Source organism: Equus quagga, chromosome 15 (genome assembly GCF_021613505.1).
Source record: "Equus quagga isolate Etosha38 chromosome 15, UCLA_HA_Equagga_1.0, whole genome shotgun sequence".
Taxonomy (NCBI): Eukaryota; Metazoa; Chordata; class Mammalia; order Perissodactyla; family Equidae; genus Equus; species Equus quagga.
In genome coordinates, this window is record NC_060281.1 from 74,010,667 (window position 1) to 74,027,258 (window position 16,592).

Sequence of the window (16,592 nt, forward strand, 5' to 3'; positions counted from 1 at the left end):
GTTGGGGTGGTGTGATGGCGGTGGTGATGATGAGAGGTTGGTGGTGTTGGGGTGGTGTGATGGCGGTGGTAATGATTGGGGGTCGGTCGTGTTGGGGTGGTGTGATGGCGGTGGTAGTGATTGGGGGTCGGTCGTGTTGGGGTAGTGTGATGGCGGTGGTGATGATCAGGGCTGGCAGTGGGGTGGTCATGATGGAGGAGATGGTGGTGGTGATGTCAGTGGTAGTGTTGGTTGTGGAACTGGTGGTGGTGGTGTTGATGTCTGTGTTGGTGGTGCTCTTGGCAGTGGTGTGATGGGGTGGTCATGATGGAGGAGATGGTATTGGTGGTGATGTCACTGGTAGTGTTGATTGTGGAACTGGTGGTGGTGGTGTTGATGGCTGTGTTGGTGGTGACTTGGCAGTGGTGTGATGGGGTGGTCATGATGGAGAGAATGAGGTTAGTGGCAGTCTTGGTGATCGTGTGATAGGTGCTGATGGTGATAAAAATGGGGAGGTCCACTCTCTGCATTTTTGCTCACCATCTGGGTGGATTCTCCCTGAGTCATTGTTCCTGGTGGTCTCTGTGACAAGCTTGGTGGGCAGTGGAGGATGGTGAGGTCCGGCCTCATGGAAGCTTTGGCATGAGTGACCCCAGGGACCAGCTGAGGAAGGTTGGGGCAGTTCCTGTGAACCCTTGGATGACAGAATGGCATGTGAGCCTCGGGGACAGCAGGACTCTTTCTCTCTAAAGTTGTGCCATCCAATATGGTAGCCACTAACCACATGCCACTATTTAAATTTATGTTGCTTAAAATTAAATAAAATTTAAAATTCAGTTCCTTGGTCCCACGAGCCACATTTCAAGTGCTCGGTAGCCCCCTGTGTCTCCTGGCTACAGTACTAGACAGGAGGGATCCAGAACACTGCTTTCACTGCGGAAGGTTCTAGTGGATAGCTCTGCTCCAGAACGTTGCTTGGTGCCTACAGAGTGGTCACCAAGTGTGGAAACACAGGCGAGCTCGTAACAAGTGGTTTATGGATGTTACTCTTCAGTACATCAATGTTTCCATAACTCCAGGCACTGACTGTGCTCACTGGTGGCCCCAGCCACTCATTCAGGCCATCACAGGACCATTTATGGATCTCCTGCTGTGGGTCAGCCCTGTGCTAAGCACAAGAATACTGCAAGGAGCAAGATGGGGTCTTCAGTAGACATCTACTACTGGACACCCTATGGTGGAGATCACAGTGTAGTGGGGGAGCAGGCAGGCACACAGCACACAGGTAACCAGTTGCAGGTCTGAGAACATGAGATAAACCTAGTCTAGGGGTGGTCACAGAAGGCTAATCTGAGGAAGTGAGGTTTGAACAGAAATCTGAAGAATGAGCGAGGGAGGCAGTGTTCCAGGCAGAGGGAGCAGCCTGTGCAAAGGCCCTGTGGTGGGAAGGAGCAGAGTTCATTCAAGTCTGTTATGTTTGCAGTGCAGTAAACAAGGGGAAGGCAGTACAGGATGAGGTTGGAGCAGGGACCAGACATACGGGCCTGGACGGCCAGGGAAAGGGCTTTGAATTTTATCCTGAGAGCAGAGGAAGTCACCCTCAAGTCCTCGTGCCCATTCTTCTAGAGAGGCACTGAGTCCCTGATGGAGAAATGAGACGTGCTAGGAGTCCTCTGCCCTGTTCTCTCTGTTTCATCCCAGAAGCTTCTCTGGTGGAGGGCGGGGTCTGACAGCGGGAGGAGGTCTTCTCCTTGGCCCCGTGTTTGGCATTCTGCAGGGTCAGAGCTGGTGCTGGGCCGGCTCGTGGTTCTGAGAAGCAGGGACAGCCCCCCGCAAGGCTGCCAAGTTGGCCATTTCGCCTTTGGTTCCCCCCACACCTTTCAGGGCCCCATTTCTATTTCCAGCACCCCTACTTGGGTTCCTAGCACCCCCAAACTCCCTCTGCCCCCCTTCAGCAGGCCCCTTACTCTCAGTGGCACCCCTTTTGTCGTTCAGCCTCGCTGGAGCCTCCAGAAGTCCAGCTTCAGTCACCTCCCCGCCCCCCTCCCCAGAGCTGCTCACACCTGCCCCCTGTTTGCTGGAAAAGGGAAAAATCCACTCGTCCCTCCACAGGCTCCTGGGAGGCTGCCAAGACCCCCAGCGAGGGAGGGGGGCCTGGAAACCCATGGCTGGCAGGGGACCTGGATGCCCGGAAAACTGCCGGATGCCTCCCCACCAGACCTGGCACAGGGTGCTGCCCCAGTGCTCCCAGGAGCAAACAATGTCAGGCAAGGATGCCTTGTCCTCACTGTTAATGGTCCAGGGAAGCGCCTTGGGCAGGTGTCCTCACCTCTTCAGGCCTCAGTTTCCACATCTATGAAATGCGCAAGAGCATTGCTTTGCTAGCAGGCTTGCCGGGTTGATGGAGAGAACCAAGCCTGTGATTTTATCCCACAGACCTTGGCTAATCAGCCACCGTGTGCCTAGCATGTGCTGAACACTGTGGCTGCACGAGAGATGAGTAGGAGGTCCTGAACCTTGAAAAGATTAGGGTTCTCACACACACACTAAAAACAACATAAGGTTGTAAACCCCAAAGCTCGCATCCATGCACTGAAATGAACACAGCTTCTATTGAGGTTTTCTTTTTTTTTTAAAGATGTTCTTTTTCCTTTTTCTCCCCAAAGTCCCCCCTCTCCATACATAGTCGTGTATTTTTAGTTGTGGGTCCTTCTAGTTGTGGCATGTGGGACGCTGCCTCAGCATGGCCTGATGAGCGGTGCCATGTCTGCGCCCAGGATTCGAACTGGTGAAACCCTGGGCTGCCAAAGCAAAGCGTGCGAACTTAACCACTCGGCCACGGGGCCGGCCCCCGATCGAGGTTTTCTGATTGTAAAATTCCCGATGAGTTCACTGAAGCTGAACTTTGATTTCTGGGGACGAGTAGCAGCGCGTGCCAGCTTTGCTAGTGCTCTGACACAGGAGCCGGCAGAGTTCCTGATAAGGTCGGAGAGTAAATATTTTAGCTTTTGTGGGCCCTGCAGTCTCTGGGGTAACTGCTCAGCTCTGCCGCTGCGTGTGAAAGAGCAGCCGCAGCCTTTATGTAAATGAATGTGGCCGTGTTCCCCTCAAACTCGTGGTGGCCACTGAAATTTGAATTTCATGTGATTTTCACAGGTCAGGAAATCTTCTTCTGTTTTATTTTTTCCAACCATTTAAAACTGTCAAAACCACTCTTAGCTCGTGAGCTCCGCGAAAGCAGGCGGCGGGCAAATTTGGCCCGTGGGCTGTAGTTCACCAACCCCTGCTCTGACATGTTCTTAACCTACCGGTGGGACAGGGCTGGTGCCACGGCACACCCAGCACGGGATATACAGAAATACACGCCTCGTGGCATGTGCCGAGATGCACACGCTGTGCATACACACACAGCACCAACCGCTTGTACACAGCTGACACACAGATGCCCTGTCTGGCTGGGACCACAGGGGAGAGGCCAGGCCCAGTCCCGTGGGGGCTGCTGTTTGTTCAGCCAGTGCCCTCTCACCTCTCCCCTGCTGGGCTGTTTTCATCGCTCCCTGCAGGGGGTGAGGTTCCCTTTGAAGCCATGCAGGTCTGGAGCCCACGTGCAGGGGAATGCTGTGACCCTGGGCCACATGATGTCAGATCACGCCCTTCCTGGGCATGTGTGCAGCGACAGCCCTGGTGTCCTCCTTGCTGGGCCACGTGCTGTCCCCCTAAAGCTCTCCTCGGCTTCCTTTGTCTGCAGCCGGCCCTACCACAGGCGAACCAAGATTTCACAAATGGGAAAACTAAGGCTGAGGGGTTTGTGGGCACAGCAGCTGGTGGCGGAGCTGGCCCAGGATCTTGGGGGAAGCGGTTGGCTCCACCAGCAGTGGGGGAAAGATTTGGGAGCCGTTTTCTGCCCCCGTGCAAGGCCCCAACTATCCTGAGGGTCACTGGGGCAGTACCGGGGGGGCAGTGGCCTCCGAGGGCCTCGCCCAGACCTTGGATTTTCCATCTGGTCCCCACAGCTGGACAGGGATGTGACTTAGCCACTTCCTAAACAATTCCCAGATTCTTCCCGGGACTCACGTGGCTGGAGGCTGAGGGGAGGGCCACCTTTCTGACTGCCTGTTGTCACCCGTTCTCCTCTCCCTCTTCTGCTGGGGGCACTTATGGCAGCCTTGTGTCCATGCTGTAGATGGGACAGCTGAGGCTGGGGGAGGCCAGACTGGGGACCCTCCACGGCTGCTGTCCCCGAGGCTGGAAGCGTGGCTGTGCCTGGCTCCCAAGCTGGCGGGCTGGAATGACAGGTGGCAGATGGTCTCAGCATCTCCCAAGCCTACCTCATCCCTTCTGTGGGTCACTGGGGCTCCTTGGCCCTGGTCCCTGCCGCTTTGGGAAACGTCCTGTCTGAGGACATGCTTAAGCTATTGGAGACTGGGTGGGGCCACCCAGAGGGAGGAGCAGCCATCGACAGGGAAAGCACCACCAGAATTTAGACTCCTAAGCAGGTCATTGTTCAGATGGAGAGACGGAGGCCCAGAGAGGGTGAGTGACTTACCCAAGTTCACACAGTTAGTCCCAAGCTGGAACCCAGGCCTCTCAGACAGGTATCAGGGATGGAGAATAAGGTGACATTCAATGCCCCAGCTGAGAGGGACATTCAGTGCCCCTCTTCTCCTTAGAGAGCTCTGTTGGGGCTTGTTGTCAGGAACAACCTACGCAACCACAGAGGCCTCCAGGACCAGCTCCCTGGTTACAGGAGCCCTTGAGACGGTCTCCCAGCCAATCTTGGAGGTCCCTGGGGCTGAGCCTGACAACAGGGGCAAGAAGGACAATGTGCGTTTGGGTGGGGAGGGGTCCGTCCCATGGTGTCTGCAGGTCCACGTAATCCCTACCCAGGTCTCTCCCACTGCCACCTGTCACACTGCCAACATTTCCACCATTACAGTCTCACCCTTTTGGCCTCTGGCTGCTTGTCTGGCTCCAGGAGCCTCTCCTGATACCATAAATTCATCATCACTTTTGTTTGACAGTCAGTGCTGCCCACCTGGCTGGGTCCTGGGGACTCGGAGAGAAGGACAGGCCCCCTGCCAGACTGCTCTCGGAGTCTAGTGCAGGCAGAGGAGGGAACGGCTGTTGGACCTTCCAACTCAGACATGGATCTGAATTCCAGCTTGGCCCTTTACTGGCTGTGTGACCGTAGGCAAGCCCTTAACCTCTCAGAGCCACAGTTCCCTTCTCTGTAAAATGAGAACAAGAATAATCCCTTCCTGAGAGGGTCATGGTGAGGGTTAAATGAGACGATGTAGGTGAAAGCGTGGAGAATATCACTTTGCACCTGGTACTCCTGCTCAAAATGCCTCATAGGAGGGGTACAGGTTGCCTTCAGGTACAGGTGATGTGGGCAGTGTGTGCCTGGGGGCTCTGAGTAGGAGGGCTTCCTGGAGGAGGAGTCCTCTGAGAGTCTGTGTGGTTTGAGGAACACCTGCAGGTGGAGGAACCAGCATCGGCAAGGTCCTGGAGGAGATGCCCGGCCTGGGTGGAAAAGGGGGGCTGTGACAGAAGGGGGAGAGGTAGGAAGGGGGTGAGGGAGGTCTTTTGGGTCCCACCGGGCCTGGCTGGGCTGCCAGCTGCTCTCCTTTAGCGGCCAGGCCCCGGGGGACCCAGAGCCACGCTGCAGGACCAGCCTCATTAATCACGGGCCCTGGAGACCAGAGCTGGAGCAGGCTGGGCAGGGGCTGACGCAGGCACTTCCTTAATTCTGTCTGGGCTCCCTCCACCCGCCCAGAAGCATCACCCCATTTCACGCACAGCAAAGCTGAGGCTCAGAGGGTGGGGAGCCACCTGCCCGAGGTAGGAAGAGGTGGGCCTGAGATGCAGATCCAGGTCTGCAGCGCCCGCCCGCACCAGGCCCGGCGCCGCAGCACCTTGGACAGCGCCCGCGGGCGCCCGGCCCACTCCTGCGGGGGTGGGGGTGGGATCCTCCTCAGAGCCAGCCCCTTCTCTCTCCTCCTGTCCCCTGCCCCTCTTTGTCCCCTCTCCATCCTTTCCTGCTCTCTCCCAACCCGCCAGCCTCCTCGTTCGAAGGGAGCTGCAGACTCTGACCTAGAGATGAGAGAGGTGTGGGGCTGGAGTGGGGGAGGTGACGAGAGCTGTGGCAGGGGGAGGGGACCGGGAGGTGATGGAGGCTGTGATTGGAGCTGCTAACAATAAGATGGAGTGAGGCGCGTGATAAAGGGGGCTGTGATGGGGAGGGTAATAGCGGCTGTCATGGGGGAGGGGATGGGGAGGCCGTGGGGCGCTGCGGGGACTGTGATGGAGGGGAGTGAAGAAGATAAGGAGTGAAGGGGCAGGCATGGGGAGGAGATGGGGCAGGACTGGTCACACTGGAGGAGCCCCTTCAGACTGTGGGCAGCGGGGTCCCTAGCTCTCTCCTCAGTGTGGGGTGGCCTTCCGAGGTCTCCCTGCTCCACGTCTGTGTCTCCTGGGCCCCCTCCTTCTGCTCACTCCTGCATCACACCCAGTGGTAGCCACTCCCCAGGACAGCCTCCAGGCCCCGAGACAGTCGCCCCCATGAGCCCACCCAGCCTCCTGGTTGACATGGACACCCACCCCCCACCAGCCCCTGGCTGCCCTTGGCTAATACCAGCCGAGAACATGGGGCCCCAAATCTGGAACTGGCTGCCTCAGGGAGCCTTGTTGGTGGGGCCCCAACCCCAGATTCCCTTCTCAGCAGCTCCCTGGTGATCGTGGGGGAGGGGGCTTGCGACTTTGAGTAAACCACACTCCCTACCTGAGCCTCAGTTTCCTTCTCTGTAATATGGGCCAACAGGACCTGTCTCACGGGATTGTGGTCAGTATCCATTCGTTCGTTCAGTCAGCAGGAATTTAAGGAGCACCTACTGTGTGCCAGACACTGTCCCAGGCAGTAGGAATGCCGCAATGAAAAGGACAGCACAGACGGCTGCCCTCAAGGCCCTTCTATCCGGTGGGGGGTGACGGGCCTGACCCAGGAGGCCAGACACTGAGGAGGTCCCGGGATGTGGGGCTGCTCCTGACCTTGGGGCTCTAGGAGCTGCCAGACTGGGGGCTGAGTCTCCCCCGGGTCCTGCGTGGCTGCGTCCTTGCTCTGCCACCCTGGCCAAGCACCTCTCCCTCTCTGGGCTTCTCCCATCGTCCCTCTGGAGCTGCTCCAGGCTGCCACCTCCACCTGCCTGGGCAATAGTGGCAGGCAGGTGACAAGCTACGGGAGGGAGGCTGGCACCAAGCCCTGGGTCCGAACGCCCTGAAATGCCGAACAAAGGACGAGGCAATCAAAGGAAGGAGGCAGCGCTGGCGGCCAGGACCGTCCTGCCAGCAGCCGCAGCGTAACCTCCTGTTCTCCTGATGACAGGCTGGGCCCTGCCTCCACTGAGCTTTGTTCCCTCTCCCACTGACTGCAGGCAGAGCTCGCTGGGGAAGCATCGAGTTCACCTGAAATCACACCGTTCTGGAGCCCTCCCCCAACTGCTCTCTTCTGGGGAACAAAGGTCCATTCATGCCAAGGTGTTAGTCCCCTGGGACCGTGGAAATGAGGGCCAAGGGGCTGGGGTCAGGAGCAGTCTCTGCTTTAGGTGACTTGGGCCAAGCCCCTTCCTCTCTCGCTGGGGCCCAGTTTCCCCATCTAGACAGAGGCCAAAAATTCAGATGCGCACAGGGCCTGGGCAGCTAATAGACGCGTGTGCAGTGACTGCGAAGGCAGAGGTTTCGATGTTGTTCTCTAGTGCCTGGTACACAGTAGGTGCTCAGTAAATACTTGAAAACATGAATGAGGTGAGTGTGACTCAGCCTCTGCCAAGAAGTGGTGGCCACATCTTTGAATATTTTTGGGGACTTCTGAAATCCAGACTCGAGTGAGCACACCCCAATTTTTAAATGCCTGGTCATTGTATTTTTTGAATGCAAATAGCCTGTGACCTGAAACAACATCGCGTCCACCCCCAGCTCGCGGTCTCCAGCCTCGTCATTTGTAGACTCGGTTAGGTGTGTGTGTGGTCATTCATTCATTCATTCTTTTGTTCAGCTAGCATCTCCACGCCCTTGCCGCCCTGTGCTGCTGGCGGTGGAGGGCTGCTGAGGCAGCTGAAAGCCAGCCCACCCTCTGAGAGGCTCGCAGGCTGGAGGGGACACAGAGCCTCAGCGGGTAGTGAGGTGTGTGCGTTAACGGGGTATTGCAGGGGCAAGGTGCTCTGGGAGCCCCACGGAGGGAGTGCTTCTCCCTAAGGGTGGCAGAGGAGATTCCAAGAGGATAGTGCTTGAGCTGAACCATGCAGACTGCTTAGGAACTCAGCAGGGAGGAAAAGGGGTGGGTGAGAGGAAGGACATTCCAGACAGAGGGAACAGCATGTGTAAATACACAGAGGCACAACCATGCATGATGTGCTCAGAGGATAATTAGAGGTTTGGTGTGGTTAGAGTGTGAGGCTGTGCAGACAGCTTGTGATGGGCCCTAAAGATGAGCTAAAGAGCTTAGACTGCTTCCTAAGGGCACTAGGGAGCTATTGATGGGTGTTGAGCAGAGGAGAGATGTGGTCAGACCTGAGTTTGCGAAAGATTCCTCTGGCTGCCCTGTGAGAATGCATTACAGGGTGGAAGCAGGGACACAGGGCAGAGGTTACTACAATAGTCTAGCACTAATGGTGGCTTGGACCAGGGTGGTGGCAGTGGTAGTGGGGAGAAGTTCAAATCTGGCTGGGTTAAATCCTGGCTTAGTGGCTTAGCAGCTGTGTGATTTGGGGCAAGTCACTTCACCTCTCTGTGCTTCAGCATTTGTACAAGGCCATGATGAGAAGGCTACCTGCTCTGTAGAGTGTCGTGTGGGTTAAGAGTTGGTGTCTGTAAAGCACCTAGAACAGTGCCTGGCACATGTTAGGCCCTCATGCGCGTTCACTGTGATGACGATGATGATGACCACTTCACAGATGAAGATGAAGAGGCTCGGCAGGGTCAGGTCAGTTGCCGAGGGCCACCTGGGGCCCCAGGAGATGGAGGACTGTGGCTCCTTCTGTTCTCTACCCCCCCATTCCCTGCTCTCAGCTGTTGCTGCTGGGCCAGGGCGTCTGAGCCCGAGTGTGTGGGGGGCCAGGTGACCGGGAAGCCCCCCACACCCGTAAGTGGGCACAGCCAGCTTCCAGCTGCGGCAGCCTCGGGGGCGAGGGCCTTTCAAAACCGATTTGAAGGTGGTAGGCTGTCCAAGTGCCACGCAGACCCTCGGCCTCCCCCAGGCGGACTGGAGAGCCCCTCACCTCCCCTCCGCTCCCCTCCTCTCCCCACTGCCCTGGCCTGGCTGCCAGCAGACCCTGGGGAGCCGGGCCAGCTTCAGACGTGCAGAAACCGCTAATGGGCCGCGGCGGCTTGACGAGTCCCCCGGGAGAGTTTGGAGGGAAACAGAACACGCCGGGAGTATTGATCACCGGCCGGGCGGGGGAGGCCCCACAGACCGCACTTCGAATCCCAGCCTGGCCACCACCCCAGCCGGCCCTCCCTGTCTTCCCAAGGAGCCTCAGTTTCCCCCTCTGCCAAATGGGGCTAACGACAGTGCACAAAACCCCCAGGGCCGTGGCGAGGCCGGACGATGCATTTGAGCCCTGAGCACAGCGGCTGACACAGTGGGGGCCTTCAGTAAATCAGGATGGTTGTCGCTGTTGCTGTCGGGGGGCTGGCCAGCCACGCAGATACTCAGCGGGGGTGAAGGGAGAGGGCCACTGTCCTGCAAGGCCACATGGCAGTCTGGGTTTGGACCTCAGCCGTGCCACTTACTCACTGTGTAACCTCCATGCCTCAGTTTCCTCCTCTGGAACGTGGGCTGGTGGGAGCAGAGCAGAGCAGTAAAGGGAACGGCATGGAGCCAGGCGGCCTGGGACGGTCACAGGCTAGACCCCTTACTCACAGATTCCCTTGGGGGTGTTCCTAACCCCTCTGTGCCTCCTTCCCCTCGCCTCTGAAATGGGGGTAACAGCCCAGCTCGCAGCACTGTTGTCAGGATTAAACGAGTGACATGAGCCCAGTCACGGAAGTGAGTTCTCTGAGTGTGAACGACTGTTGTGACCGTTACTTCTGGGTTGGGTGGGGATTCACTGAAGTCCTTCCCTGGGGCCCGGCATCCAGTGGGCGCTCAATTCATGCTCAACCCACTGCCCAGTCTGCAGTCACAGGCCTCAGCCTGCAGTGGCACTCCCCCCACCTGACAGGATGTCCCATGACTGCCTCCCACGGCCCCCCCTTCCTGTCAGGGTCTGGGTGCCCCCAAACTGAGGTCACTTCCCTCCAGGAAGCCACCCCCAGAGGGAGGGGCTCCCTGCTGGCCCTTTGGCTAGCCTGTCCCAGGGAGGAACCCTTTGGAGGCTGAGGGACAGGCAGGGGGGCTCAGGGGCCTCCCCTCTCTCTACAGAGTCAGCGTCTTCTTAAGGCCAAAAGCTGGGGACTGACACCCCCACACACCCCACCTTCAGGCAGGGGGGTCATCAGGTCAGGATCACATTTCTCAGGGCAGAAACCTCTTACAGCAAAACAACTGAGGGCAAGGCTGAGGTAGTGAGTTCCCCGTCACTGGAGGTATCCTAGGCTGGGCTCCCGCTTGGCTGAGTTGAACCCCTTAGAACCAGTCAAACCTGGCCTTTCCTTTACTCTGTGAATGGAGCAGCATTCCCAGCCCTTCCAAGATGTCACCTCTCTGGCCTCAGTTGCCTCAACTGTAAAACGGGAATAATTCTGCTCCCTCCCTGGAAGGAATCATGTGAGGATAAAATGAGTTAGTGCACAGAAAGTGCTGAGCAGACCTCTGACACACAGTGAGTGCTCAATAAACCTTTGCTCTGTGGTCATTGCCATAGCTACTGTCTGTCCCCATTGTCCGTCCTCTCTGTTCCCATCTCTTTGCCTCACTCTTTTTTCTGTTGTTTTTTGTTCTGTGTGTCTCTCCTCTCGTTCTGTCTCGGCCCCAGCATTTCCCATCTGGATCCTGACCCCACCCTGGCAGTCTCCCTGTGCCTCTCTCTCCCCCCGGCCCCCGTGTCTCCATCTCTCTCATCTCTGCCCCAGGCATGAACTGGTCACTGGCTGCAGTGTGTGGCGGCCCCCACACCCGGTCTCGGGGGCCCAGCTCCTGCAATCCTCCCGCTGACATTTGGCCAGGGCCCCTTTCCCCTCAGTTCAACTGGAACAAGATTGGAATTTTTCAGCCAGACATTCCTAAGAAACTAAGGGGGGTTGGGGGACGGACAACAAAAGGAGATGCACGAAAACCAGCTCAGAAGTGGGACGTGCCTGCCACAGGTTTCCAGCTGCTGTAGGGACCCAGACCCTCGTGGCCGGTGCAGCTGGGTGCCCGTGAGGCCGAGAGGGGAGCAGTCTGCTCAGGGACACCTGGTGGCGTGGGGCTTAAAGAAAGACCGGCCATGCCCCCAGGCCACCAGTCTGAGACCCATCCCATCTCCCAGGCTGAAGAACCTCCAGCCCCATCTTGGACCCATTGTTCTGGCCAAAAATCTAGGCCAAGGCCACGGAGGGGAGGGCAAGGCGCATTTCTGCGGCTGCTCTCTTGGAAATCTTGAGATCGCAGCCCAGGCAGGTCACCAGGGAACCAGAGGCCCCCTCAGCCTGGTCCATGGCCAGCGGGAGCGGGAGAGGCAGACCGATGGGCGGGCGGCAGGGGGGACGCTGCGGGGGGGCCCAGCGGGGAGGACGGCAGCTGCCCTTGTTACTCCGGCTCTCGGGGCTCCCATCTCGCCTGAAAAGGACTCCAGGGACGCCACTTTTAATAACCACCAGTGAACGGGCAGGGAAATCGATGCCTGTAAATAGAGCCCCGGAGAGAGGGACGCCTAAGCTGACCTGGCCCAGAAAACTCCCAGAGTCCTCAGGTGCAGAGCTGGCCAGGGCTGACCTTTGGAACCCTGGCCTCACCCCATCCCCGGGGCCCCATGTGGCCCTTGGCTCCTGCTCCTGTCTCCACTCCCTCTCCGTCGAGACCAACCTTTCCTCTTTCCTGAGTCCTCTGAGCCCTGAGCTGTGCCAAGTAGGTTACCCGTTTTAGCTGCAGACACCTCCTTTGTGCCAGGCCTTGTGCCCGCTGCTGGGAACACAGACGTGGATCCGACCTGGTCCTTGTCCTCCAGAAAGGCCTCAACCAGTGAGGGAGATTAAGAACAAAAACAAATAATTTAATGACAGGGCAAGGATAGACATGCAACAAAAAGCTGCATGTGCCAGCTGTAGCAACAGAACGGAAAAGCCCTTCCTGGAGGAGGCGGGCAGGTGGAGGGTTTTGTTGGATGAATAGGAGTTTGCCAAGTGAACAAGGGCTGCTAGAGAGTGAATGTGGGTAATGTGTGCAATAACAACAACCATCTTAGCTACCACTCCCTGAGCATTTGCTATAACTGAGGGCTCTGCTGAGCACCTGTGACGTGCATTATCGTACCTTGTCCCACAGCACTTCTTTGGGGTATGTATTAATACCCTTATTTGACAGAGGAGGACCCTGAGGCTGTATGTTGAGCCCCCTCCACCACTTCACCCTGCATCTCCCACCCCCGGCCCTGCCCTGCCCAATTCAGACTTGGCACCCGAGGGGGCTGAATGTGGCAGCTCCCCTCCCAGCTCTCCCACCAGGGTTACACCTTCCAGGAGCACAGTGCCCTAACCCCACGCAGAGGCTGATGGCGGCGCTTCAGACCTGAAGATCACCTATCAGGAGCCCTCACTGGGCAGATGGGGAAACTGAGGCCCTGAGAGGCGGAGGCGGCGCTCGGGAGCAGAGCGGGGACAGGATCCAGGATTTTCCCTTTAACAACCCCCTCTCGAGCCAGCCCTGGAAGAACACCGTAGTCAGGGAAAAATCAATGCGCACACACTCAATTAAAAGGACAGAGCAAGCATCCAAGGGGGCCGCCCCAGAGGCCCTGGGGACCTTTCCAGATGATTGGCTGGAACATGATAGGAGCCCAGGGACCCCACCCCAGCCCCGCCTCCCTCGTGTCCACAGCTACTGCTCTGAGCCTCGACTCCCCCAGCTTTCAGCCCCCGGCTTTCAGCTCAGGGCAGTTGATGGGGCAGGGGTGGTCCAGGACCCTTGGGAATCTATCAGAGGAGAGAGCAGAGGACAAGCTCTGTCAGCCCTGGGTAGGGACCCAAGTTGGGGACAGTCAGATGGAGTCTGTGGTCGGGAGACAGCAGCCTGAGCCAGGTGGGGAGGAGGGGATGGATCCTCTGGAGGGAGCACAGTGGGGCCCCGCCCAGCCCTGAGGGATGCCACTTAGCACTGCGGACCCCCTCCCCGTAGGGACAGCATCCTGCGTGCACCAGGCACTGTGGTGGGCGCTGGGGATCCTGCACAGAGCAAAGAAAGTATGAGGGTGGGGCCTGGCCCCGTGACCGAGTGATTAAGTTCGTGGCTCTGCTTCGTCAGCCCAGGGTTTCGCTGGTTCGAATCCTGGGCACAGACACGGCACCGCTCATCAAGCCATGCTAGGCGGCGTCCCACATGCCACACTAGAAGGACCCACAACTAAAATATACAACCATGTACTGGGGTGATTTGGGGAGAAAAAGCAGAAAGAAAAAAAAAAAAAGCATGAGGATTAATAGGTCGTATCAGGTAGTGCAGACTGCCAGGAAGAAAATAAGGCAGGGGGAGAGAACGGGGAAGTGAGGGCGGCCGTGTTAGAAGGGTGGTCTGGGAAGGTCTTTCCAAAGAGGTGACATTTGAACGAAGACCTGAAAGAAAGCGAGGTGGAAACTCCGAGAACATCTGGCAGTGGCTAGGTCATATTCCACGTGGGGGGAACAGCAAATGCAAAGCCCCTGAGGCTGGATAGTGCTTGGGATGTCTGAGGAACAGCAGGCAGGCCTGGGTGGCTGGAGTGGAGTGAGCGAGGGGGGCTTCGTAGACAGCGTGGGGTTTTGGCAGGGCATGGCCAGGATTTTGGCTTTTACTCCAAGTGAGCAGGGAGCCATGGGAGAATTGGGGGCAGGAGAAGGATGTAATCTGACTTGTGTTGAACAAGATCCCCCTGGCTGCCATGTGGGGAACAGACTAGAGAGGGCAAGGGCAGAAGCAGAGACCTGTCGTGAGTCTACTGCAATGGTCCGGGCAGGAGGGATACCGTGGTTTGGACCAGGTGGAATCAGTGCAGTGGGGAGAAGTGGGGAGATGTGGGATGGATCTGAAGGTAGAGGTGACTGGATTTACCGATAGACTGGAGCTGGGGTAAGAGGTAAGAAGTCAGGGATGAATCTGAGGTTTGGGGGATTTGGGGCCGAGCAGCTGAAAGGCTGGAGCTGCCAGTAACTGTGACGAGGAAGCCTTCAGGAGGATCAGGTCTGGGGTGGGGGGAGATCAGAGCCTCCACTAGCTGGATACACAAGTCTGGCTCTCAGGGGAGAGGAGGAGGCTGGAAATGACAGATTTTGGAATCATCAGAGACGAGACAGTATTTGTCTTGATGGGTCCTTTGAACCACCTCACTAGGAAGGTCCGCTCATGCTCATTTTAGAGATGAGAAAACTGAGGCTCAGAGACATTGAGTCACCTGACCGTGGTCACAGAGCTGCAAAGTCAAGCAATCAGGACTTGAATGAGGTCTGTGCGCCTCCCAGCGCGGATGCCCCACCCAGCCCCTGTGCTCTGTGGCTGGTGTCGCTGAATCTTCCTGGCAGCCCTGGCGGCGGCGGGGGGGTGGGGGTGGGGTCACGGATTAGCATCACCCTCATTTTCAAGATGGGGCCACCGAGACCTGGGGAGGCTGAAGGGACTTGCCCACAGTTGAGGAGCCGTCAAGGGTGCAGCCTTCCTGTAGATGTGCCTAGTGAACCCAGCGAGGGAATCCCCCCTACTCACCCCAGGCCCAGAGCAGACTAAAGGCTCTGAGAAGTCCTGCAGCCCGGACCTTGGGTTGTCTCTGCTTAACCCAGTGTCCCACGGATCCCTGCTCCCGGGAGCTTAGGGGAACACGGAGCAGGGCTGGGGAGCCGAACCCCAGTGCTCTCATCTTTAAAATGGGGGCATGAGGACCCCCACCCCGGCTGGGGTTACCGTGTGTTGTGTTCATTTTGAGTGAACACTCAGCATGCAGCCTTCAAAGAGCAGACAGCACGTTCGTCAAAGGAAGGAACGAAAACACAAACACGAGTGAGAAACAGATAAATGAGCGGAGGAAGGAATGGACCAGAGCAGGGAGAAACCAAAGCCACGGAGGAAGGAAAGAGTAACTCAACCCCACAGGGATCAGTGTCTGAATGAGTGAATTCATTTATGCATTCAATAGATATCTATTGAGCTCCTACTGTGTGCAGGCGCTGGGGATGCAGCAGCGAATAAAACTCCCTGCCTTGTGGGGGAGGAGACAGACAGAAAACAAGACAAATAGGTAGAATATCGAGAACAGGACGGGGGGGGGGGGGGGGGTTAATGGGGTGGTTGTAAATGAGGGACTGACTGAATGCATGATGGCACAGAGAGAGCCCAGGAGGGGACAGAGACGCAGGTCTGAACCACAAGCACCCAGATGACCGCAGGCCTGGGCGATGCACCGATGAGTTTGGGGATGAACAAATGAACCTGGGCTTGAATTAATAAACTGGTGAATGGCTTGATGAACGAGTGATGAGATGAGTAAACTAAGGAAGGAGTGAAGGACCGTGTGCCCCCCAGTGTCTGCGTGGTGTGGCCCCTGCTGGTCCCTGCCCCCTCCCCCCACGCGCTGGCTCTGCTCCCCCCACCTCATCTGAACAGCCCCCACCCTCTCGCTGCTCCCAGGGCCTGTGCCACACCTGCTTCGGGGCGGTGTTGACCCTGGAGAGGTGGGGGGAGCTTGCCTACCCTGCCCCCCCATGCCTTGCTGACTGCTTCGCCATTCCACCCCCATGACACCCCGCTTTCTGGACCCTCCACCCTCGCCCCTGCCGCCTCTCACCCCAACCCATGCGTGCTGGCCCTGCTGCTCGCCCCGCGTCCCCCTCAACCTCGCCCCGCCAGCCCTGCCCCTCGAGCCTGTGCCGACCCCCCCCCCCCCCCCCCCCCCCCCGGCGCTGACCCCCAGCTGTACTGACCCCCTCCTCCTTGTGAGCACAGGCACCATGCGGCCAGTGCGGCGCAACTTCTACGACCCGTCGTCGGCGCCGGGCAAGGGCATCGTGTGGGAGTGGGAGAACGACGGCGGCGCGTGGACGGCCTACGACATGGACATCTGCATCACCATCCAGAACGCCTACGAGAAGCAGCACCCGTGGCTCGACCTCTCGTCGCTGGGCTTCTGCTACCTCATCTACTTCAACAGCATGTCGCAGATGAACCGCCAGACGCGCCGGCGCCGCCGCCTGCGCCGCCGCCTGGACCTCGCCTACCCGCTCACCGTCGGCTCCATCCCCAAGTCGCAGTCGTGGCCCGTGGGCGCCAGCTTGGGCCAGCCCTGCTCGTGCCAGCAGTGCCTGCTGGTCAACAGCACGCGCGCCGCCTCCAATGCCATCCTGGCCTCGCAGCGCCGCAAGGCGCCCCCCGCGCCCCCGCCGCCGCCACCGCCACCGCCCGGAGGGCCACCCGGCGCGCTCGCCGTGCGCCCCAGCGCCACCTTCGCCGGCGCCGCGCT

The 16,592-nt window shown here is 58.3% G+C and overlaps 1 protein-coding gene across 1 annotated transcript in view; it reads left to right on the plus strand.

Moving 5' to 3' along the window:
• DTX1 (deltex E3 ubiquitin ligase 1) overlaps window positions 1-16,592 on the plus strand; it is a 34,846-nt gene that overhangs the window by 1,078 nt on the left and 17,176 nt on the right. Inside the window, exon 2 of the mRNA XM_046641025.1 lies at window positions 16,079-16,582. Within this exon, the coding sequence (XP_046496981.1) occupies window positions 16,079-16,582 (504 nt within the window). The remainder of the gene's footprint in view (window positions 1-16,078; window positions 16,583-16,592) is intronic.